At 37.8% G+C, this 24,304-nt stretch overlaps 4 protein-coding genes across 8 annotated transcripts; all 4 read right to left on the minus strand.

Annotated features, from left to right (window-relative positions):
* Nucleotides 1–447: 447 nt before the first annotated feature.
* LOC103983608 (nuclear pore complex protein NUP50B) lies at nt 448–4,158 on the minus strand. Of its 3 annotated transcripts, none has more exons than XM_009400854.3 (2): nt 3,997–4,158; nt 448–2,073 (listed from the first exon to the last, which is right to left on the minus strand). In XM_009400854.3, exon 2 carries the CDS (start codon nt 2,022–2,024, stop codon nt 648–650), a length of 1,377 nt encoding a protein of 458 aa, XP_009399129.3. In that variant the 5' UTR covers nt 2,025–2,073; nt 3,997–4,158; the 3' UTR covers nt 448–647. The 3 variants fall into 3 exon arrangements, with proteins under 3 accessions (XP_009399129.3, XP_009399137.2, XP_064948642.1); XM_009400862.3 differs by having other exon boundaries at nt 448–2,066; nt 3,997–4,132; XM_065092570.1 differs by having other exon boundaries at nt 448–2,048; nt 3,997–4,128.
* Nucleotides 4,159–4,836: 678 nt separating this feature from the next.
* LOC135598559 (monodehydroascorbate reductase 3, cytosolic) lies at nt 4,837–10,952 on the minus strand. The gene is made up of 10 exons (XM_065092571.1): nt 10,861–10,952; nt 10,491–10,562; nt 7,935–7,986; nt 7,461–7,541; nt 6,854–6,972; nt 6,532–6,751; nt 6,194–6,312; nt 5,974–6,099; nt 5,466–5,606; nt 4,837–5,326 (listed from the first exon to the last, which is right to left on the minus strand). Exons 1-10 carry the CDS (start codon nt 10,909–10,911, stop codon nt 5,003–5,005), a joined length of 1,305 nt encoding a protein of 434 aa, XP_064948643.1. The 5' UTR covers nt 10,912–10,952; the 3' UTR covers nt 4,837–5,002.
* Nucleotides 10,953–11,864: 912 nt separating this feature from the next.
* On the minus strand, nt 11,865–20,924 carry LOC135585943 (peptidyl-prolyl cis-trans isomerase CYP71-like). 3 transcript variants are annotated; one of them, XM_065092573.1, is made up of 14 exons: nt 20,687–20,923; nt 20,497–20,582; nt 18,601–18,689; nt 18,119–18,358; nt 17,896–18,017; nt 17,601–17,676; nt 17,232–17,339; nt 16,975–17,151; nt 16,296–16,513; nt 15,855–15,987; nt 15,395–15,618; nt 12,635–12,788; nt 12,445–12,554; nt 11,865–12,239 (listed from the first exon to the last, which is right to left on the minus strand). In XM_065092573.1, exons 1-13 carry the CDS (start codon nt 20,854–20,856, stop codon nt 12,471–12,473), a joined length of 1,881 nt encoding a protein of 626 aa, XP_064948645.1. In that variant the 5' UTR covers nt 20,857–20,923; the 3' UTR covers nt 11,865–12,239; nt 12,445–12,470. The 3 variants fall into 3 exon arrangements, with proteins under 3 accessions (XP_064948645.1, XP_064948646.1, XP_064948644.1); XM_065092574.1 differs by having other exon boundaries at nt 18,119–18,366; nt 20,687–20,837; XM_065092572.1 differs by having other exon boundaries at nt 12,027–12,239; nt 18,119–18,366; nt 18,522–18,689; nt 20,687–20,924.
* A 712-nt stretch (nt 20,925–21,636) lies between these two features.
* LOC135597929 (uncharacterized) lies at nt 21,637–22,251 on the minus strand. Its single transcript, XM_065091436.1, has one exon. The coding sequence runs from the start codon at nt 22,249–22,251 to the stop codon at nt 21,637–21,639; it is 615 nt and encodes a 204-aa protein (XP_064947508.1).
* Nucleotides 22,252–24,304: the final 2,053 nt, after the last annotated feature.

A 24,304-nucleotide genomic window follows, 5' to 3' on the forward strand; every position in this document is an offset into this window, starting at 1 on the left:
ATAAAAGAAATCTGATCACTGATTGTTATAGAAGACACCCCTATATCAAAGTCTAAACATTGCGATCATTTGTTCATTTTATGTCAATGCCTACCTAAAGCCTACAAAGAATTGTTTCTCTCAGACATCTGACTCATATTCTGTATATTAAGAAATAAATCCTACAGAGAATTCCTAATCTTTACCATATATGCAATCTTGGCTGTTTAAAAAGCCAACAAATCAATTCCTAGACAAGGCAACTCCAGGAAGACTCAAACCTGTTTCTCTATGTTAAAGAAGCAAGCTGAGCTCTTAAATTGATAACAAAGTATTTCAGAAGAGGAATCATGTTCTGATGTTATGCAACAACCAGTGGAAAACGGCATGGCATAACATTCGAATGAACCAGCAGATAACTTGCGGATATGATGTAATCGAAATTGTGAGTTTGTGTGTCTCGTAAAGTTCGTAAAACGTTGAGGTGTTTGCTCATAATACTAAAATTAACAAAACAAGTTGACACTTGTGAATGGCCAAAAGTTTACAACTCAAACAGCTTAAGAAATCATGTTTAAGCGAGACCATTAACGGAAATATCAAAAGAGAGATTGAGCCGTTACCATGTTCATTCAGAAAGTTTGAACCAATATGGCAGATTTACCAAATCAATCATCAGACTCCTTGGATGATTCGTTAGGTTCCGAAATAGGCGCTTTCTGGCCTTTATGTGCCACAACTGATTCACGAAACTCTTGCACAATGCTGCTGTCCTTGAACTTGAGAGCAACAGTAGTCAGGCCATCCTTTCCTTCTCCAGTGCTATTAATGCAAGCAAAAGTAATGCCTCTCTTGTCCATGTCGGTGAGGGACATGTCTGGGTAAAGGTTTGCATTCAAGATCAGCCTATAATTACCCTTGGATCGCATAACAAGCCTTGCCTTTTCCACATCTGATGCTGAGATATTTATCTTAAGCTCTCCCTTGCCCCTCTCCTTCCACCCTCCGTCCAAATACTCGTACATTATGGCATCAGCAGTAAAAACTGCTCTCTCGTTCTCTTCGCCTGTCTCAACAGGCACCTCCAAGAGTTTCACACTCTTAGAGGCATCTGGTGCAGCCCCCAGCGATGGCAAGGAAGAGTCCCCATTATTAGCACTCCCGGTACCGAAGGAAAATAATGAACTTTCACTCTTGAATGCAAAAGGAGATGCAAAACTTGTTCCAAACTTGGATCCTTCCTTGGCAAAGCTTCCAAAGGCAAAAGAAGAAGTTGAGAATCCAGTTCCTGCAAGCCCTGAAAAGGCATTTTGGCTACTTGATAATTGCTGAAATGAATTCAGAGGTGCATCAGGTTCAGCAGGATCTTTTTGATCATTTTCCTCCACTTCTTTCTCACTTTCCTTTTCTTCATTCTCAGTTTTATCTCCAGCTTCTTCTGTCGTTTCTTTAGCTTCCTTCTCAGTTTCTTTGAGGTCAACCCCATTTGTTTCATCTATACCTCCACTATCAGTTTTTACCCCACCTTCTTTGGCATCTTTACTGGCGTCCACAGGTTGGGGTTTCTCTTCGATTTCATCATTTTTCACCTTATCATCACCCGGTGCTGATGATGGTTCAGGTTTCACATCCAATTTCTCGCTACTCTCTTTCGTTTTCTCAATTTCGTTAATAGAATCACTAATTTCACTTCCTTTACCCGCATCAGTAATTAAGCTGTCCTCATTAGTATCATTTTGTTCTCCTACAGGTTTTGTACAACCACCAGTTTCAGGTTGCTCAACTTTATTAGTTGCTTCCGCACTGGAGTCCACTGGAGCCACTAAACGAATTCCAGCAAAAGGATTTGAAGCAGCAGCTGCTGGTGGCTGATTGCGCCGAACCTTCAGTATTCTTCTAGTAGCCATTACTTCCTCACTGGCTTTTTTGAAAGTACCCATCTCTGCCTCAGGAGCATCTTCATCAGGATCAGGGTCATCCTTTGATAGTTGTCTTCCAGCGACCCTCTTCTTGGATGCAGGTAAGGCACTTTCTGCATCCCCCATTTGAACAAACCTAAGCTTGACACTCTGACTTCCCAACGAAACCTGAAAACTTAAATTAGTAACAAAGGAAAATATTATTGTTCCTGAAGTGATATAACAACAGAACATTTTCTACAATTTTTGGCAAATGATGATTAAATGCAGCAGCTAAAAAAGCAAAAGACATAGTGCACATATACCATCATATTAGAAATAAATTCTAGCGATGACTATATGAAAGAATGAAAACGTAGTAGTCTCTCATGAAATCAAAAAAGACATACCTGATTACCATTATCAGGAAACGAACTAGAAGGCTAGAATTTAGGTTTCACTCAACTGAATAGGAAGGCAATCTTCATGAACAGTATGATGCATGAGACCCAATAAACAGACTTGTATTGAAAACTTTCTGAAATGTCTAGGGGCTTAGAAGATGATGTAATTTCAAGACATTTTATTTCTAAACCATGTAATAGCAAGATGATCAGTAAGTGTTTTATCCCAACATCATCCTCCTCTAAAAGGCTAATGCAATAACAGAGAAGATGATGAAGCAAACTCTTCTTTGTTCATAAGGTCTTGTAATCTGTTCTTCCTCACTAGTTGTTTCAAACTTCATAATGAATCCCAGAATCTTAACACCACACAAGTCATTTTCTTCAATTGGGGAAAAGCAAAAGAAGATATTTCAGTCCCTGCCTTCGAATAAATAAATGCCCACTATCCTATTCCAGCAAACGTAGCAATTTGCAAATGGTCTATCCAGAAATGCAACCAAAGATGCATATGGTCGCTAATCACTAACTAGATTAACAACATATGAACAATATAACTTCCAAACTACTTTGAAAAAGTTATTATGTAAGCCTTCATGGAGAAATGAAAAACGGAAACAGAAGAACATCAACTGGATTCATAACTTAAAACAACTAAAATTGTGCACAAATTTTAATTCGATTTCAATACCTTAATCATACTCTACTAAGATTCCGCGAAACAAGAAATCTTGCTACAGCAGTCATATAGGCAAATAATGCATGTCATAAAGCATAATTGACAGACAAAAAATTCATTCCTTTTATGAGAAAACAGATAATAGGTTACTCACAGGTCTAACATAACTCATTCAGAGCGGAAAAAAAGTGCCAAGAGAGCAGTATCACACAAATAATCCTCAAGTGGCCTTTCTTATGTCTATGCAGTGATCAAGTAAAATACAGTGGCTTAGCACGAAAGCTGGGATGTCCAACATGCGCAGTCTTGTGCTACGCGGTCATTTAGGTTGCAAAATAACAACCCTCCCATGGAACAAAAGTTTGCCCTCTCTTATGCATATTAATATTTAATCATGGCAACAAAAATAAGAACACTAAAAACGACTACTCTACATCATAGATTCAAGTATCAATCAGTCTTCATATCCCTTCAACTACTATTTCCATTGGCCTCCATGTCTAATCAAAATCATTCGTTCATGGTAAAAGGAGTGACGAGAATATCACACATATAATCCTAAAATGGCCTTTCTCTGGTCTAATATAAAGCGGCTTAGCAGACAAATCCCCTACTGAAGTGCGCACAAAAGATAAAAATATTCTTCAGATGATAAACATGTATCCAGTACAACCGCAAGGCAGCACACAGCCACTAGCCACCATCCGTCAACAAGCGACCAAGCCAGCCGTACAACATCGACTCTTTATGTGAACATCTACACAACTATGCAAGTGGAGAAAAGACCTAACTACGGAAATGCGATCTTTGCTCGTGGAATCGATCAAAAGTAAAATCCTATAAATCAAACCTTAAATATTACAAGCTAAAGCCCTAAAGAAAGTGCCTCATGTAAGATCCCAATCCAGATCGTGAGTTCGCCCCTCGACACATCAAGACTAGGGCTCGCTTCCGAGATCAGGGAAAGAAAACAAGGGGAAATTAATCACAAGACCGAGAAATCAGGAAGACGAGAGAAAGGAGGAAGGCATAGTACCCTCGAGAATCGCAACTGAGTTGGGTGGATGACGGATTTCGCGTTCTTCCCCCCTCCCGGAGCGACTGAGACGAGGGCAGGTGATGCCCTCCTCCCCAAATCAGCGATGAACACGGATACGCGTGGTTTTGCCCTAGCTTATCCTGACCGTCGATGATTACCCAACGGCGCATGGGAGCTTATAAAGAGTTCTCCTACTGTCCCCTATGTAATTTGGGCCGGCCTGCTCACGCGCACACACACAACCCAAAAACCTAATGGTTTCGTCTTATCTCTGTTTATGGGTTCGGCTAATATTTAGTATTGGAAGATAAATCCAAAAAATAGATACCTTCTTACCCGATGATGACATATGTGACATTTGGTGGTTGGTTTTACTTGGCTTCTTGCGGTTGTTATAGGACTCGAGGAAAACGGATGCATGAACGTACCGTGTTATCGTAACACACAAACACCGGAATCGCACAAGCCAAATAGAACAACAAACAATTTATTGGTGCTATAGAAAGATTCCTCCCAATTATCTGATTTCAATGGAAAATTATGATTTACCATCATGTCATATAATATTTGAATGGTAACACATCTACTTTGTTTGAACTTTGCCAAATTTTTTTTTATTGATCCAATGATTGTTCGTACAGTTAAATGATCGAGGAGTAATCGTTAGAGGGTTTTCTACGAAATGTTGGGACGATTTGGAAGAGCCTGAATTATGGTCAGGTCAGGACCCATATGATCTTCTCACGTTCAAACCTTGGTCGAGTCCTAATGAGTAATCCAATAATTAAGTCTCGCCAGTTATGTTGTCATAACGTAGCATAATTATCTGCAGACGAATAAAGAAAATCTAATGCCATGGTCATAACATTCATACATAAATGTAATGCAATCGAGTACGTCAGACCAATCGAGTTCATTAATATTCAACCTCATGAAGGAAACATCAGTTACCTTCTGAGGTTAACAAAGACCATCTATAAGCCGATGGAACAATTTTATCAACTCAAATCTTGGAAGCAAATGAGAGGCCTTCCTTTGCCAGTTGTTCGAGGTCTGTGACTTGGGGCTGCAGCCTTGCTAACTTGGCTATTGTCTTGGTCTCATCTGGTGATCCACCTTCCAGGAAAGCCCCCAGCAGCTTTCCATCTTTGATCCAGTAGGAGCCAAATTTTGGTTTAGCTGATGCAGGGTCGTTGTCACCGAACATAACTGTTTCTCCCACATTGTCTCCATAGAATTGCCATGACAGATCAAAAGAGCGGGAATAGAAGTAAGGAAGATAATCATATTCATCGATTACTTTACCTTCCTCACTTGCCTTGATTGCCTGATTCAAGTTTAAAAGAAAAGGCTCAAAGACCATCCAGCTTATGAGCGATAGATACTAAGTGCAGGCGTGTAAAACATTCTCTAAAGAGAAAAGGAGAAAACAAAAAAAAAGTGGAATCGACAAGATTACTAGTAACCTTGACAGCCTGCTCTGCTGATTTTCTGGCATGATCGACATGCTCGACTCTCCTTATATCGTTGTATAGCTTCATGGGGAAGGTAGCTACGTCTCCCACAGCATACACTCCAGGAACACTTGTTTGGAAGAACCCGTCAGTCTGCAACACAAAGAATATTGTAGAACTTTTTGAATAAAATATATCATAAATACAAAGACAAATAAACATGCAGGTAGATTACAATTGAAATTTAGAGGCACAAAGCGCAAACAATATCTTAAACTCAGGATATGAAGAAAAATGCAAAAATAACATCTTTTCCAATGCACAACCGGAAGATGAAAAGGGCATGATAAAGATACTCAGAAAGTATCAAGTTGTAAGTATTCAGTTGCAAATTGAAACTGGTAGGTGAATATTCAGTATGCTAAATAGTCAGAACAAAGCTAGATGGTTAAGGTCAATTGCAAATAATGACAACACCTATTCCTGTGATATTTAAAGGGGACAACAAAGTTGACTTAACCTTGATTCCACCTTTCTCCTCTTCGACTTGGGCTTTGAACAGTTTTGTAAGGGGTCTACCACCAACACCAACTACTACAATGTCTGCTTCAAGTACTCTTCCATCTTTCAACTTCACTGATGTTACCTGATAATTGAAACTACTAATCAACTAATGCCTGAGAAGAAAAATGTAACCTTGAATGTTGTCTGTAGGGTATCAATAGTGCTTTAAAACTTACATCTCCATTGGCATCAGAATCAAATCCAACAACAAGTGTCCCTTTATCTATTTTTACTCCCTTATTTGCATAATAACCTTCATAGAAAGCAGCAATGTCTGAAGTAAAAAGCCTAGGCACTGCAAGAAAAAATAAACTATGTTAGGACTTTATTGTATTCAAGAATCTAACCCCATGTATATGAAACGGATCTCTCAGGATTAACAGTCTGAAATTCGATGAGAAGGTAAGCCTAAGTTGATCAAATATTACTACCTTTAAGCATATACTTAGTTTCTATAAATCTTATTTTGTTCAAATAACAAAAAAATATATGATGTAGGTTATAAGGAACATACTGCACCAGGGCTCAGGGTACACCATAGTGACATCGAAGTTGTTCATTTTCATAACAGCACTAAGTTCAAGACCAATGTATCCTCCTCCAACAATGACAACTTTTCCATTCTTCTTTGTCTCTATTGCTGCCACAAGCTTATCAGCATCATCGATTTCCCTTAGATAAAATATGTTGTTAGCATTTGCTCCAGGAGTACCAAAATCAGAGAGATTTATAACCTGCATATAAGGCATGTGAAAAACAACATTAAGTTGGATCACTTTTAAACTCAATGTGATCCAGATATTGTAAGGTTGGCTAAGTTTATCCAACTGACTTACAGTAGAACCAGTGGCAATAATCAGAATATCATATGTGAAGGTTGCACCAGCTGCACTGGTTAGAGTCTTGGAAGCCAAATCTGCTTTTACGATTTCAGTGCTGAGAATCAGTTCTATTCCTGTAGCCACAAACAGATGTGTAAAGCATGTAAAATAACATTTAAATATATGAAATATATAAAGGATAACACAGAGTAATACATAAAAAAACAAGAATACAATTTAATGTATATATAAAAGTATAATATAAAAAGTAGATACATAGTAAAAATGATACGAGAACCATTTACATTATAAAATAACATGAAATAAAAATAAATAAAAAATATATACTATAAATAAAATTACAGCAAATTAATATATATAATTATTGTAACCAGTTTAAATTTTGATTCTAATTCTGAAATTTGTAAACCAACAATGTAAAAGACTCAAGTCATTCCAATTCCAATCTCACAGTATGCAAAACAATCAATGTGACAGGATAGTCTTATTCCGATTTCACAAAAGTTTCCATTTTAATGCCAATTCTGATTCCAATGTGACACATGTTTCCATGTGCTGCACACCAAAATACCACAAAAAAGTATTTATTATGAATACTGACCGTTTTCTGAATACCACTCTGGAAGTAGTCTTTCTCCCCCACTCCCTACACAAACATGAAAGCCTGGGAGCCTTGCAGCGCCTGTGAATTCAGAATATATAATTGAAATAAATAAAGATAACAAAAGTAGATGCTTTTCTGCAGGTCCATCGATGAAGAAAGCATTTCAATGGATCAATTAAAGATGCATGCAACTTGTCGTGTGTGCAACATACAGGGATTATGACTCAGGTTGCACGAGTCTACTGATGCAAATACAACTTTTTGCAGATACACCAATTAAATAATGGAAAAGTCAATTGGTACATTACCCAGTTGAGGAGGTATTGATTCACAAAAACTGATTAAAAAAAGGCATCAGGTTTTGAATATTAGAAAAACTTAATAGGAGATACCATAAGGAAACACACATCTATTGGAAAACCAATAAAAAACAACATCATAATCAACTAATAATGACAACTTTTGACCTACCCTGAGGGAAGAGGTATCCCTTGCTAAGTGCTGGTCGTTCATAAGGAGCCACCTGAAAGATACTATCTTGTTAAGAATCAATGTGCCAAAGAAATGTGCTTCAAGGAATGTGATAAAAATAGTAGATATAAGAAATAATCAACAATGCCATGGTTATAACAGAAATGATTTACTAGCAGTGACATTCACGATATTTAACAGCGACGTAAGTTGGCTGCTTTCAGCAATAAGAGAACTTACAGGTTCTATTTCTTGGTGTGCTAAGATATGCTGAGATAAGGAATAGCATCAATATGAGGAGAATCTTAAAAAATTCATGATTCATAGACCTCTAGAGATTATAACCTTTCGATGACCAGTAGATCATGATAGAGTCCTTACAAAAGATAATTTGGTCAAGAGAAGATTTGGTAGAAGGGTTGCTAAATATTCAAGAGGTGTATCCATTAATTATATCAATGTGGTGGAATTACTAGGAAAGATAGGAAAAATAATAATTTTATTCATGAACAACTGTATATCGCTTTGATAGAGAATAAGATGAGAGAAAATCATTTAGGATGATATGGGCACATCATTAGGAGACCTCTGGATGCAATAGTCAAAAGAGATAAAATCATAATGATAGTGGCATGAGAAGAGAAAAAGGAAGACCTAAAAGGATTTTGATAGAATGTATAAATAAAGATTTAAATATCTTGACTTACAGTTTATATATCTCAATGGTGGCAAAAGATCTATGTAACCAACCCCAAAGAATTGAGACTTACAGTTTTATTGCTGTTATTATTGTTGTTGCTGAATATTTTAGATAATCTATCTTTTGGGGAGAACTTCACAAGAAGGCAGAATTTCTAGGAAACAAAGGATTGTGATGGTTTAGTGCAACTGCTCTTCAAAATTTGAAAAGAAAGAACAAGCTTATTTCTATGGTAATGATTAAACATTGTTTTCCATCTCAAGCAAGGGCTTCTTTTCAGAATCCACTTAGTTTTTCTCAGATAGATGTTGTTTTTCAGTCGCTGGCTCAGTGACTATAGTTCAAAATCTAGGGAAAAAACCTTCTTTACGAAATCTTTCAATAGACAATCTCAAAACAATTAGATTGTGGCCAATTACCACCATACCACAAACTTTGTTCTATAAAAAGCACAATATCTCATTTGAATTATAAAATTTTCAACAATATCTGAACCCACAACAACACCATTATGACTAGGAAGACAAATGGAATGCCTCATATGTTCAACAAAATGCTACTATATATTTGAAGTAAAGCAAAATAAGATATGCCAAAGGCTCAGCATAATTATTAGAACTGAAGCTATCAATGACCTGGTCAAGTTTCCATTCACTGATCACTGGTTGGACTGGTGGTTCGATTGGTTCACCCACAAATTCAGTAGAACACACTATAAACATGCTGCTTATCAATGCAAATAGCTAGAGATATCCAAAGAATTAAGTGTGAACTTCAGTCGTAACTGGGGCAATTGCTTAAAAACTCAGCTGAGTCAGGCTCAAAAATGCAGAACTCAGGTTAGAATGAAGAGAACTCATTGAACCCAAGCAAGTTGCTTATTACTTGGACTGATCTCAATGACAATCAGATTGGGATGCCATAATGATCCCTAGTCTTGAAAGTTATACGCTAGTTATAACCTAAGATACTCATGAAAATACATAGTAAGAGAAAAAAAAGGTGTAGTTATCAAGTAACATATGAAACAGGAAAATCATAGGGTTGTCTAATCCCTGACCCTCCTAAATTCCATGAAGCAGATGAAGGATTTGAGGCACTCCTCCTAAAGAGAAATAGCCTTATCTCCATCGTGCCATAAAAGATCACTTTTTCCTCCCTTCAAATCACCATTAGTGTTGACCATCCCCAACTGCATCACACCCCGATTCCTGCTCCTATAATAATATTTTACACCCAAATCTCGAAAGAAAGGATCAATTCCCAACCATAGCAACTCACCATTTACACATTCTCCTCTTTTCATCTCTGCCTTCCCTAGGGCTCAAAAGGTTGAGACCACAACCAAGTCCTACAACCAGACTCCGTCTCTGTTTGTGATACAAGGCAAGATTGAGATATGCTATCCACTCCCAGTGATTCTGATCAGTCATTTTCCCTTTAGTGGGGAAGAATATGTTTAATTCATGTCTATGACGACTGACATTTAGGTTGTAGAAGATTTCAATTTTCTAATGGTTTTGTTCAGAATTGGGAGTTTGATTTGCGTTTCACCCGTTGGAGATATATCAATAAAAGATCTAGATATCAGAAGCAAAGAAAGCAACAGGCATCAATGTCATGCATATGTATCTTTTTTTGTTTCTGAACAAATTTACGTTGAGTCAGTGAGACCACACATAGCAGTGTTATCCACTCCGTCCGTAAAAATTTACCACGACTATAAGTCTATAACCTAGAAAGGAGTGCTAGTATGGATACAACAACATCTCAATTTGTCGACTGTAACACCAAAAAAGCCAATAATTTATTGAAAAAGTGTGAAGAGAAATTTATCAAAAGGTAGAGCACAACACCGCCTCTTTTGATATGATCGCCAATTCTCCTGGATTGAGGCCATGCTTCGCAAACTCTCTAGCTGCATATCCCTGCAAAATCAAAGTGAAAAACCCTGATATTGTTGCAACAACTGCAATTGGGGAAAATGCAAAGGAAGAAGAATGCAATGACAGCAGCTATCATCACACACTGAATCGTTAGTATCTCTGATGATGGAAGATTATTGTAGTACCCGATCATATATTTAGAGTACGTGGAGAGAAACTTAAACGAAAAACATCACTATTCCCAGCCAGATCAAAAGGATCTGGGAAATTCTACGGACCCAAACTGGAAAAGGAGTGTGAAGAAGAGGGAAGACCAGGGAAAAGGCGATCAGAGACTCACCGCTGCGACGCCGCCGCCGAGGATCACGTACTTGAAGTGCTTCTCCGCCATGATTTCTGTGAGGGGTGAAGAACTAGCTGTTGACAGAGGCTGCCGATTAATTGGCTTCGATTTATAGGGGAGGGGCCGCAAGGATTGGTCGGGGAACGCCACAGTTGCTTCGAGACACGTGGCGGATCCTGGTACGCTTATCGCTAACAAACCACGCCCTCGCCACGACAGCCTGCCCCAATATGGACTGTCGTTGCGACGGTCGCGGCCCGCAATCACGGACGCCCTCTGATTAGTGAAGGATTTCGCGATCACAGATCGCGCCCGTTCATTCAGAGGTCCCTGTGTGAACGCTCCGAGATTCTTTCGTTAGAAATAACATATGGGCTTGCCGGCGCGAAATAGTAAAATGACAGACTTGCTATCCAGGCCTCGATGGCTTTACTAAATGTGAGCCACAGGCCCAACCGATGCAACGAAAATTATTCACTTCGCATGCGTTCCAAGATTTAGATCCACCTTGATAAATCCAGAGGGATCCAGAGAGTGGTGTCTAATAGATCATAATGCTTGCCGAGACAGTGGGTCAAACTTGTCAAATCACTAGAAATTATGTCATTTACTTTTGGACACGGTTCCGTTCAGTGCAGTGCATGGCAACTCTTTAAGTGTTTAAGAGTAACAAACCGAGGTTATTGGGGGCAATTAAAAAATTCCTCTCTTTCATGTTAAACCGAGAGTATACTTGTGTTTCCAAGGAAAAGACATCTCACATTTAGCACGATCAATTCTTTGAAATCTAAATTATGTTGTGTCAACACACATTGGCACTAAGATATCAACATGCAACGGTAACAGGTCTTAAATATCAACATGTTCATCAATTGCTTTGAGAATTGAGAGACTGAATCACTAAGATGAAAATATAAGAGGGAGATGATCACCTTGATGGGTAGGTTCCTTTCTAAAGAACAGACACGTTAATTACCAAACAATAGCATGAAAGTCACAAATTAACATGTTAATCAGAAGCAGCATAACTTACGACTTCAAGTTGCAGAAACTACAGACGTTAAATTATCAACAACAGAAACCAGCACTTAGCCTTTACATCCACAGCAGCCAAATAGTTTTACTATTCGTCAGCGGAATCTTTTGTACCTAAAACCAGTGGAGTAACAAAAATGGGTAGCACTCACTGCATTTAACGAGATTGAGAGCTTTAATAAGGCTCTCCACTTGTACAGTTAAAGAAAGCCAATTTAATTCCAACTTAATAAACAACATCAAATATAAATGACATCCAGATTTTCTGATCGTCCAAGCGGACCAACAGGACAGCAGTAGAATCTTTCCTTTAGTGCGTCGTCCACTTTATCACCGATTTCCTACAATCAAGGTAAAAACATGATACACAAAATATATATACAGTACTTTTATTTAAGTTTGTAGTAAGGCTTTCTAAATTTGTAAGAATTCTAAAGAAGGTTAATACAAAATGCCAGTCTGGCTTGGATTTTATGCCATATGGGTATGCCAGTTGGTAAAGGTTTGATATTTTAAGTCGTGATTTCATGCATCAAATGAACATACCCTTGCTACAATGAACAGTTCAAAATCTACAATTTAGGAACTGTAACATTCAATATCTTCACGTCCTGATAAGGCTTGTCACTCTTATCTGTCTTAACCTTCTCTATTCCCTGCTCAAATACCATCAGAGGGAAGAAAGTCAATATGTAACTAATAACCTGATAACAACAAAGTTTGCAAGCTATTGTACCTGAACAACGTCCATCCCCTTGACAACTCTGCCAAAAACAGTATGCTTATTATCCAGCCATGGGGTAGCCACTGTGGTAATAAAGAACTGAGAACCATTGGTATTTGGCCCAGCATTTGCCATTGATAATGTGAAAGGTCTGTCATGTCGTAAGCTGCAAGCATGCAGATAACAATAACACCAATCAGATGCATTATAATAGTCAAGAATTTATTGTAAGAACTAATTTAAGTGTATTGTCCAAATCGGAGGCACTGGATTTTTTTTTAACAACTCTAATATATATATATATATATATATATATATATATATATATATATATATATATATATATATATATATATATATATATATATATATATATATATATATATATATATATATATATCAAGCTCTTGATTGCATTTCTTCAATGAAACAATATAAGCCTACATCAACTCCTGTCCAAAGTTCACTCCTATTGAATGGAGACAATGATGACCTCAGATTAACAATTCCTCAATCGTCAATATAGTAAAGTCAGAATTATCTTCAGAGTTGAAATTTTGCTTGATGTGCAAGTATATACGACTCCAACAAGAACAATGTCCTTTGGCATATTCAGGCTCTAAAATTTAAAACTATACTAATCATAAATATATTTAGGAAATAATGGTCAAGGTTTAAAACTATGATTAATCAGTACCCTAATGCTGAAAAATGTCTTCCAATGGTTGTCAAAACTTATTCTCAATTCTATGCATAATAATTATTTGAAAATAGAATTTTTACTACCTAGCTTGGTAACATGCAAGTTAATTTTCCGAACTGATTTTATCAAAGAAAATCACATACACATTGTAACAAGAAAAACCTTTTTTTTGGAGAAAAAAAGATAACCATGAGTTAACCCTAAGTTGAATCAGTACTCGATCACTAAATTAAAACATCTTTTTCATTGTGTAAAGTAAATACTCCCTAGAATCTAATTTTTGTCTCATTTACAGGTCATATTTGTAAAACTGATGAATTCCATATGGTGACCCTTCATGGTACTACAGTGTGCAATAAGATAACTTAGGACTACTAAACCAGAAACTTGAGTTTTCTACTGCAAAGTGCTTTCTAACACCTTGATGTTTCCTAATTCTAGATTCATACCAGGTCTTGTTTTTACAACAAAAATTTTTTTCTCTAGGCACATTTTAAACTGTACAATTTTGAATTGAACAACACAGAATGACCAATATGAAATGTTGACACAAAAAAAGTATATCAACTAACTGTCCCAAACTCAGTGATATCTTGTTTTGCCTAGATTGTGATGATTCTTTCTTATCTAATGTATCTGTACTCTATGCTCATCAATCAAATGCCATCCTTTGTATAAAGAAAATAAGGTAGCCCAGTGCATGAGACTCCAATCACTGTAGGTCTTGGGAAGATTAATGTAACATGGTCTTTCCCCTACAAGCAAAGAATATTTCTGTGACTCTAATTCTAGTCACCCAAGTTCACAAACCTTACCATAAGCCTACAGTAGCCTTTCATCAACCAAGAGTACTGTTAAAGAAGCGCAGTTCTCTTTTGAGTTGGTAAAGATTATCACTGGTTAAAGTATAGTTAGTTTGGGATACCTAGAGAAAGTACCTTCACTGCCTAAAACATGCCGACGGCCGACCTCTATTTTTTCAAACTGAGAGACCCAAAGGACTCAAAACTACACGGGAAAAAGTGGCCTTGCTAGAAAGCAATGAGGCTATATTCTAATATAATAGTTACTTTAGGAAAATGATTAATTTAATTATGTAGGAGCTTATAAGGTTAAGAAAGCTGGTCTTTACATAATTTTAGTGAAGTAATATTCTATCCTTCTTGAGGATTCCTCTACCTCTCTCCGACTAACTCTATAATTCTCTTGCTTTCTGCTTTCTGTAAATGATTTTTTGCAGTAGAGTACTCACAGTATATCATTCCACACTCATGTAATTTTTGCATTAACTACTGAAAATGAAAACAAGAAGAGCTGTGCTAAGCAGTAGAAAACTAGCACAGAACATCGTCATATCTTATGAGAATGGATCCATCTGGCGACCTCAAGTGGTTGTAATTACAGCTTCTTGTAGGAGCAGTAAAACTAAAACCAGAAGAGAAACTTTAGAAGATATCAAAACACCTAAATTGAATATAAAAAGTGCAACCTCACAAATACCAGGGGAAGAAATGAATAAATTGTCAAAAACTGCAGACCAAGAAACTTCTATCACATAGATCTCCTATGCAACTAGGAAAGCTTAAAGAAGATACATTGCAAGTGATTGCCCACATGAGGAACTAATGCCCTGTAACTGTTTAGATTAGAAGTGATACCATACAGATTAGATGTAAGGTCAAAAATGAAATTATTGGATTCTGAAGAAAGAAGGAAAAACCAAGCAAGGTGAATCATCCAAAGATGGTTTAAGCATGTCCAGATAGATATGTACATACATTTTCAAGCAGGATAATCAAGTGTGATTGAAGCTGCAAAGTGCACATGCGGGCACGAGAGAGAGAGAGAGAGAGAGAGAGAGAAGTTATTATTAGGAAGCATATATCGACTGCAGGGTTATCTAGTACCATTGCACCGGATTTTGAAATAGCAAGTTAGTAGATACTACAGTATAGGGGAACAATAAAGCTTAAATGGCATATCTATTGCACTGGAAACTAAAATAGAAAGTCCATACAAAAACAAATTTTATGAAACAAATTTGCCAGTAGGTTTGGATGGAAGTGCACCTTTTATGAAACTCATCTTCAAATTCCCTTCCCCATATAGATTGTCCACCAGTGCCATCACCCAAGGGATCCCCTGTCTGTATCATGAATCCTTTTATTACACGATGGAAGATGAGATTATCATAATAACCATTTTTACAATGAGTTGTGAAATTCTCCACAGTTTTTGGGCACTCTTCAGGATACAATCTCAAGTGAATATCACCAAGTGATGTGTGCAGCACCTGACAATACAATGAACCCATTCAGGAGATTAATTCAGGTCATAATCATTTCTTCATCATATTCATGCAAACCAAATTAATATTGTTTCCTACCTAAATTCAGCAACAAATTAAAACACTAAATGAAAGCAAACAACTGAAATATGAAAATCAAATGAACCAATGACAAATGGTACAAAGAGGTTTTATGGCATAATAAAATACAAAGCATTCTATTGGAAAACAAAAAACACTACCACATTATCAGGAAGGGATGATGTGACAGCTTTTCCTAGGTCCGATACAGCTAAAAGCTCTTCAGGAGGTGGTTTTTCATTAAAAACATCCCGTCCCTTTGTTGCATCTTCAGGTTCTTCAGGTTCTCTACGGCTATTCACAGCAAAACAAGAATGTTCAATACAATGCAAAAGCAACTTAAACCAGGTGATTACACCGTTGATAATGACAAATTGTATGCTCAACATATGCAATGTGATATAATGTTATAATCAACACAAGCAACACTCTAATACAGAGAATATTATGACAAAAAATTGCATCATAACTAGTTGTCAACAACCATTTAGTTGCAAAGCACACGATTAGATAAGGTTAATTCATGATCAATTCCAGTTCAACCTACCATGATCTATGAGTGATATGAGGCAAGAAAATTGACTGCATATTGAACCATATACCTGAACAAATAAATTCTATGTTTCTTAAAAGCACAGCAAAGAAGTGTAGGATCCGTCAAGGGCTCTTTGCTCTCATTAGCATTTGCAGCTGCTGCAGGAATCTTCCTAACCTTTTTGTTACTCTTGTCACCTTGGTACAAAGCAATTCTTAAAAATCTATCATTGTTCTCCACTTTTCCAAGTATCCGTGCAACTTTATTTGTATGCAAATTGACAATCTGTAGTAGGAAAGAAAATTAAAAAAATTAAATTAGAGTGATATGGAACAAACTATTGTGGGAATTTCGCTATTTATGTCTTTCCACAGCATTTAATATAGATTTGCAACCAGTACATTGAATGTTTGCATAGTTTAAAGTTTAAACTACAAAGAGAATACAATCAAGACAGTCACCACAACTTCTAAGCTACTATTACTTCATAGGTAATGTGAAATGCAAAAATATAGCCAGTAAAAATGCAATTTAAAGATATGCAACAAATTAACTTGAACATACAGGTTCATGTATCAAAGAAAAGAAATGAGAAAAAAAGAAGGATGGGACTTCCAAAGTAACTTTAGAATGCAATCCATGTATAAAATGCTAGACGAACTATGAGTGCAAGTTTCACAAAAATAGAAATCAAAGCATGGTAGAATTGTTCAAGTTGTCAGCACAGGCAAAAAAGCAAGGCTTACTTTTATACCCAAGAGAGTAGCATAAATAAGAAAGTTAGAGCTCTCGTCAAAGATAGCATTTGGTTGTGGAGCATTTTCTGTCTTCTCTATTTCCTTCTCAACAGCCATTCTTCGCCCAAAATCAATAGCCTCAAGGCGATATAAAGGAGCATCACTTCTTTGCAGATCTTGGGCCACCTGATCAGCAATTATAACAAATTCCAGGATCCTGACAATGAATCATATTCAATGACAGCTTTCAGATAGGAATGTGTTACCTCAAGAGACTCATCATATACACGTCTTAGTTTACCCGTTTTGAACCAAAAAACACGGATCCGGCGATCTGGAGATGTTATAGCAAACTGACTACCATTTGGGCTTACCTAAACAAACAAAAACCATAAAAAAAATTGAACAATTTACTAAAAATCATTTTGTTTGTTGTCCCCTTTGGAATTTAAACAGTATGAACTGCCAAAATATTGAGGTAACAGGCATTAGAAAAGAAAACACACAACGCAACAAAGTTATCTTCAAAATTGGACAAATTATCAACCATAAGTTGCTATACAAAATGAACTTAACAAAAGCCGAAGAGAAGGATAAAAAGAAAGAGAAAAGCATGATGTAAATGAGTACAGTACCTCAATTGCTGATACAGTTGTCTTGCACTTAGCAATGTCAAATAGGTTCGTGTCAGTTTTGTATTTGAAACTCACACTGCACAAAAACAAGGAAAACATATAATTATTCAATACTCATTTTCTAATGTATGAATTCCTCAAATCAGCCTGCTCATTAGAAAATTAGCTCATGAAGTTTGATCATTCATATTTATGTGGATAAACATTTGCAATCAAATAACAATGACTATTTATCTAAGGTAAGAATTATCTAATTTTTTTATAATGCTACAATAGTACAAGAAATAGTACCAACCCATTTTCTGGAAACTGGAGATTATCCGGACACCAGTATTCAATGACACCTTTGGCATCAGCTGATATCACAACATCATGTATGTGGTTGTACTTCATTACTCGTATGGGGCCCATGTGAATCTGCAGAAGAAAGAAAATTAGACAATATATGCAACAACAAGTGTCGAAAACAGACTGATTTTGCTTTAAGGCTTCAAATAAAAAAGGATAACCACATCAACCTCCTTGGAGATGATTGGTTCATTTGAACCAGCGCGCACATCATATATGCCAACAAAAGCTGAATGTCGGTCACTAATTGCAAGCTTAGCTTTGACATCCCCCTGCCTGAAGACCCATTCAACCGCACCAGGAACAAATGGGAGACGCATCATAAACATCATGTCATAGTTAACAACATCATAAATCTTTACAGACCGGTCATTAGAGATTGTACAACACAATAAGCCATCAACACTGACCTGCATTACTGAACAACACCATGATCAACAGCAGCTAAACTAACACATTTTTTTAACTTTGAAACATTTAGCAAGGACAAGAACATCAACATATTCAAAAAACAACTACTAGTCCTGGCAAACACCTATCATATAATGAACTACTCCTGGCAAGTTATCTTACCTAAGCATAAGATCAAACACCTATCATATAATGAACTGGTCCTGGCAAGGAAGATTATAATCACTAGGAAAGTACTCACAGCCAAGTCTTCTATAGGGCCAAGGTGAGATCTGAAATGTTTAGCAAACTCAATTCCTAGAGGTTTCTTCTTCCAAAATTTTAAGTGCCCTGCAAGAAATGAACATCATGGAAGAAGATGACATCAATAAACTGCAACGAAGGCACAAAACTAGAGCATAAAGATAAATAAAGCGACCAAAAACTCCCCATTTAATCTGATTTCGGAAGATTTTTACATGGAAAAGTCATGTTATCTAAAATATAATATAACATTATACTCAATCACCATATATGTTGAAGCACACATAGGTCATCAGCTCAGACTTGCAATGTATTATCCCCTTCAGGTCATGGCCCACACAGTTATGTCCTTCAATATTAGGCCCACAATGTGCCTCAAGGAGAGGAAGCTTGGAGGCTCTTATTAAGGCCTTGGCGCTCCAACTATATAAACAATGTGGGACTAATATGGCATCATCAAGACCCCCAATTGATAAGCCACAAGTCTTTCTAGACCTACCCTTATGATGCCACATTATTCCCACATTGGTTAGGAAGTTGGAGAGCCAATATCTTATAAGAGCCTCTCCAAGCCTCCTCTCTTTAAGGTGCCCTTTGGGGATCATCTCAGAAGGATAAAAACATGCTGGGTCCTTCCAGAGCAAACAATACCTCAGGGACCACTGAGTCTGAGGCAATGACCGACATGTGCTTCATCAAATGGCAGCCTGCTAATTGACCTCATTACCCCACAAATTGTTAAAAGTGTTAAATTTGGAACCCTAGCTAGAATAGCCTAATGTATAGATAATTGAGTTAAATTGATATACAAAACTAAACTAGTATACAACTAATAACTTGGGCTGAAGCATTCTTGGCTGCATGGTTTAAGGTCTGCTTTCTCCATGTTGTTGGGCCAAATGAACCTATCTAATCGATCCGTACCAATTGGTTATAGAGCAAATCTATGGGTCCTACAGAATGGGCTAATACATGTTAAGATGGGAGTTACCTGATACACACCAATATGGGGCTTCCTAGGTTCAGATCCACAAAGAAACCACAGAAAAGACATTTTGGTCATACATATTGGCCTCGACAAAGACATCAAAGGAAAACAGGGAAGAACTACGACTAAACTGGCCTGCTACTTTAAGCATTTTGGGGCATGTACTTTAAGTTCCATTTCATTTAAGTTAATGGGCCAATGAGTCTATTGGGTCTGCTTGTGACATCAAAACAAGTGCAGTTAGCTGATGGCTACTAATTAGTTCAATAGTATTGTTTAATAGGTTAGTCTAAATTCAAAACTACAATATCTGTCAGCATGTTCTAACTCCTACAACTGGTCAATGTCATTGTCAGCAATAAAGCAGTGGGAAGAGAATCAAAGCACAGTCCAATAAGCATCATTATATCTCCAAGGAGCAAGAACATACAGGCATTAGAAATAGGAGCAGCTATATGTGCATCAGCATTGCCATAATTCATATTTAAAAAAAATAGAGAAACCATAGGAAAGCAAACTGCAATGGAGATGCCCAACAAGAAGCACGGTTTTCATATATGATCATGGCACAGCTATCTAATACATTTAGAAGTGAATTCTTCTAATCAGGTTAAACATGATAAAGAATACAAAATTTGATGCATAATGCAGCCTTTCAAATATACCTCAACCATTGTCTAGTGCCAAAAGAGAACAATTACCATCATGAACAAGATAGTGATGCAAAATTAACCAACAGTATGCAACTAGTAAACAGCGTAAGATTTAGTTTCATTTAACAACCTTGACGGAACATGATCAAAAGCCTAGAATAAACAGATTCCTCGCAAACCGCACTAAGCTAAAAAGAAATATCAAACGCAAGAACAAGTCACACAGAAAGGAACAGTGAGAGAGAGGGAGCACCATCAACGCTTCCAGTGATAAAGAAATCGGCAGTCGACACGGCCACGTGCGTGACGACATCTCTGTGCATGTAACTTTTCTCGTACCTGCAGAATGCCATGCCTCGCGTCAGGGGAAGACCACAGGCAGAGAGCGATGACACTATGAACTGAAGCTAAAACTAAGATCTCGTAAGAGAACCGATTATTACATGTGGGCGCAAGGAAGGACGTCGAGATAGGCATGCTCGAACTGGAGAGGGCGCTTGGATCGCGCGCGAAGGGCGGGCCCGGGCCCTATCATCGTCTCCTCCTCTCCGTCCTCCGCCGGCGTTGGTGGTGGCGGGTCGGACGAGGGATTCCCGTTCCCGCGCTCCTCCATCGTCCAGAGCGAGATCAATACAGAAGACGGGTGTGAAGGAAGAGACGCAGAGAAAACCAAGATTTAGGGTTCCGGTTATGGGGTTTCGGCTTTTGAGGAGGAGAGCCGAGATTTAGATCGGGCCGGGCTGGACCGTTAATTCTCCCTATAAAGGCCCGATGCGACCACAAAAGTCCACGTGTACGCCGTGATGAGATTAAATATTTCATTCAATAAAGATGTTTATTCATTATTAAATAATATTAAAGATGGAAAATATATTATTTAGAGGATTATTTTATTAAAGTAAATCTATTACGTAATCTGCTTCGAAGAAGGAAAAGAATAAATGATTCATCTGAACTAACATTTTTTTTCCTTCGTATACTTAGGGAGCCTATGGAAATGAGAAACTATATTGTAATTGGATTATTAATCAAAGAATGAATTAAATAAAAGTTGCACTCTATACTCTTAAATTTATATTTCATGCCAGCTAAAGAGGGATTCTGACATCATCCATCTAATCTTGCAACAGTTTGGGCAGTCATATAATCACAAAATTGATCACCAAATCTCCAAGACAAATAAAGAATTAATCATGACAAGAGGGTAAAAATAGCTAGTTAATATATATATATATAGAGAGAGAGAGAGAGTGGGTCTTGTCACCAGTTTGTGACAGGCTTCAATGATGAGTACTTTGTCCAGAATCGAACACTTGCGTGCAATTAGAACTCCGCACTAGGTTGGATGTCGATGAAACAAGGAAGAAGCCAGTGATCAAAACAGTCGCCAGCTTCACTTGCTCTTGAAAGCTTGGATCAACAGAGTGAACTGAGACGCCCTCTTCGCCAACTCCTCCTCCGACCACGGCCTGCTCGCGAGCGCGCTCCTCGCCCGGAACATGAAGGTGGCGCCGCTTGGTGACCCGCGGAACCACCAGTCGTGCACGTCCCACAGCACGTCGATCGCTGATCCGTCCACCAATATGGTCTGATTCCCGCGGAAGTTCCACATCACCCGCTTCACATGGAGCAGCCTCTTCCTGTCGACGCAGACGTAGAGCTCGGCGTCCTTGGCGTCGGCCTCGTCTCCCTTGCATCTTACCATGATCTCGTGATCCTTGCCGCCGTCGCGAAACTGAGCCTTGGTGGAGTAGAGCGTGGCGCCGAACACTTGCTCCCTCCTGCTGTACATGGAGGACGCGGCGACCAACACCTTGTCTTCGAACTTCTTGATGAATTCTCTCCACATATCACCTAGCAATAGCACGAACACCTTGTCGGCCATCATGACGAGGTAGAAGTCCCGCGTGGGCTCAGCTCCTGCGCCATACGTCGCGGCGGAGATGTCCCAGTGGAGAGCAAACTCGGAGTTCCCGATGGCGAAGGACTGGCTTCCCTTCTTCCTCATCAAGAGCTGGCAGGTGGTTCCGCGGAGATCCGAGACACCAGAACCGGGGTTCTCTTCGATCACGACCAAGACCGACGTATCGCGGTTGTTCTTGTGCCAGGTGACCTTGATGAGCAACTCATTATGGGTGGACAGAGCGGCTCTGTGGCGGCCGTTCCGAGGAGATGCTGCTCCCGGAGCATGCGGATCCGGCGACCCTGACGGCGTGATGGCCGAGACATGGGACGAAGTCTCTCATCGTCGGAGGAAGAAGCAGCAAAGAGTTGGCGATATGACTCCTTCCAGAAGTATATTATCATGCAGTTGTTGCCTATATCCTTCACTTTGATGACTCTTTCAACTCTACTAAGTATGAGATATATGAAGGATTATGGTGGAAATAGTTTTTGTAGTCTATTTATTTATATTGTATAGAATTTATAGCAGGATTGGTTTGAGGGATTTAGTAGAAGTAAGATGATAACTTCTTTAGCATTCTACCTTTCAAAATATTGAATATATTAAAAAAAATGAAAAGACTAGTAAATGTAAATACAACCTTTACATCCAAAAATAATCAAGTGGCCTTAAATATGTAACAAGAGTCGATCCAACAATTGTTTAAGAAAGTGATTGATATCAATAAAGTTATTGCCTATAACCATAATGTCATTCACACAAACTAATAAATATATAAAACAATTTTTTTATTATCGTATATATAAAAAGTTATCAGATTTAAAATTAGCATAGACAGTTAACATCAAGTATGAGCCAAGTTGATTGTACCATGCTCGTGGAGCTTAGTAAAATTATATATAACTTTTTAGAATTTACATATATAGTTAGGATGTTAAGGATTAGTTAGGATGTTAAGGATAAAAAAAGCACTATATTAACATATCATTAATTTAAGTTTCCTAGAAAAAAGATATTGTTAATATTCGGTTATCACAGTTGTCAAACGTTAACTGATAGCCAAATTCATGATAAATCGAATTATCATATATTTGATAACAAGATTGAATGCTTCTATAAAGTCAATGATCTTTGATAAAACCTTTTAGCTACCAAATATGCTTTGTATCTGATAATGGATCCATCAAGATTCAATGTCATTCAAAAAATTCATTTCATTAGATAATTTTTTGTCCGAGATTAGATGATATAGGGTCCATATGGCATTACAAAGAGAGTGTTACCAATCGCTCCCTCCGTTGTAAACTAAATAAAATTTATATTGTATTCTTTTATGACTCATTTATTATAAAAAATTTAAATACGAGAGCATCCTTAGTTCGAGGTCGGAAGGTCGGAATAAATACATTAGGGAAAGAAAAGGGTGATCAGGGTTCTCGCAAGAGTGCCACCAAGAAAATGATGCCAATAATTGAATGATGGCACGGCTTTCGTCTTAAGACAGAGCTGAATGGGGAATTAACTTTTCTTCTGGTAGTTTCATGCCTGAAGCAAGTTTGAAGAAATCAGTTGAGTTTTAGCAAAAGCTGCTTTACCAAGCAGTAAGAAAAAAGTTAATGTTCCAGTTGAGGCAAGACATGAACATTTATTTGGAAATCAAAAGAAAGAATTTGTTTGACATGGAAATGGTAAATATTCTTTTACACCATAGGTATTAATTGGTTCATACGTCCCAAAGAGATGCTTTTTGTTTTGATTTGCCTCATCATTCAATTAGTTGGTCATACTGTCAATCCACTCTGCTGTTTACTTCAAATTTCTCTTTACAGCACGAGAGAACTTTCAACTTGTTGATGCATTGAAGTTTGGTGCTATTCAGGCTGAGAAGAATGAGCTTCGCGATGAGAAACAGAGGCTAAAGGCAGACAAGGAGAGTCTGGAGCAGCAGATAGAACATCTGAATGCTAGACCCAGCTACTTGCCGCACCCACCTGTTATACAGGCTCCCTTCACAGTCCAAAGTCAAGCTGCTGGGAACAAGCTAATGATAAATGCCCTCCTGTTGCATAAGCCTATTGTTGATCAAGCCAAATCACAGTCAGCTCGAGCTTATTCTAGCCTGATTTCATCATTAGTCTCTAAAGACAAGAACCGC

The sequence above is a fragment of the Musa acuminata genome, chromosome BXJ2-1 (genome assembly GCF_036884655.1).
Source record: "Musa acuminata AAA Group cultivar baxijiao chromosome BXJ2-1, Cavendish_Baxijiao_AAA, whole genome shotgun sequence".
NCBI lineage: Eukaryota > Viridiplantae > Streptophyta > Magnoliopsida > Zingiberales > Musaceae > Musa > Musa acuminata.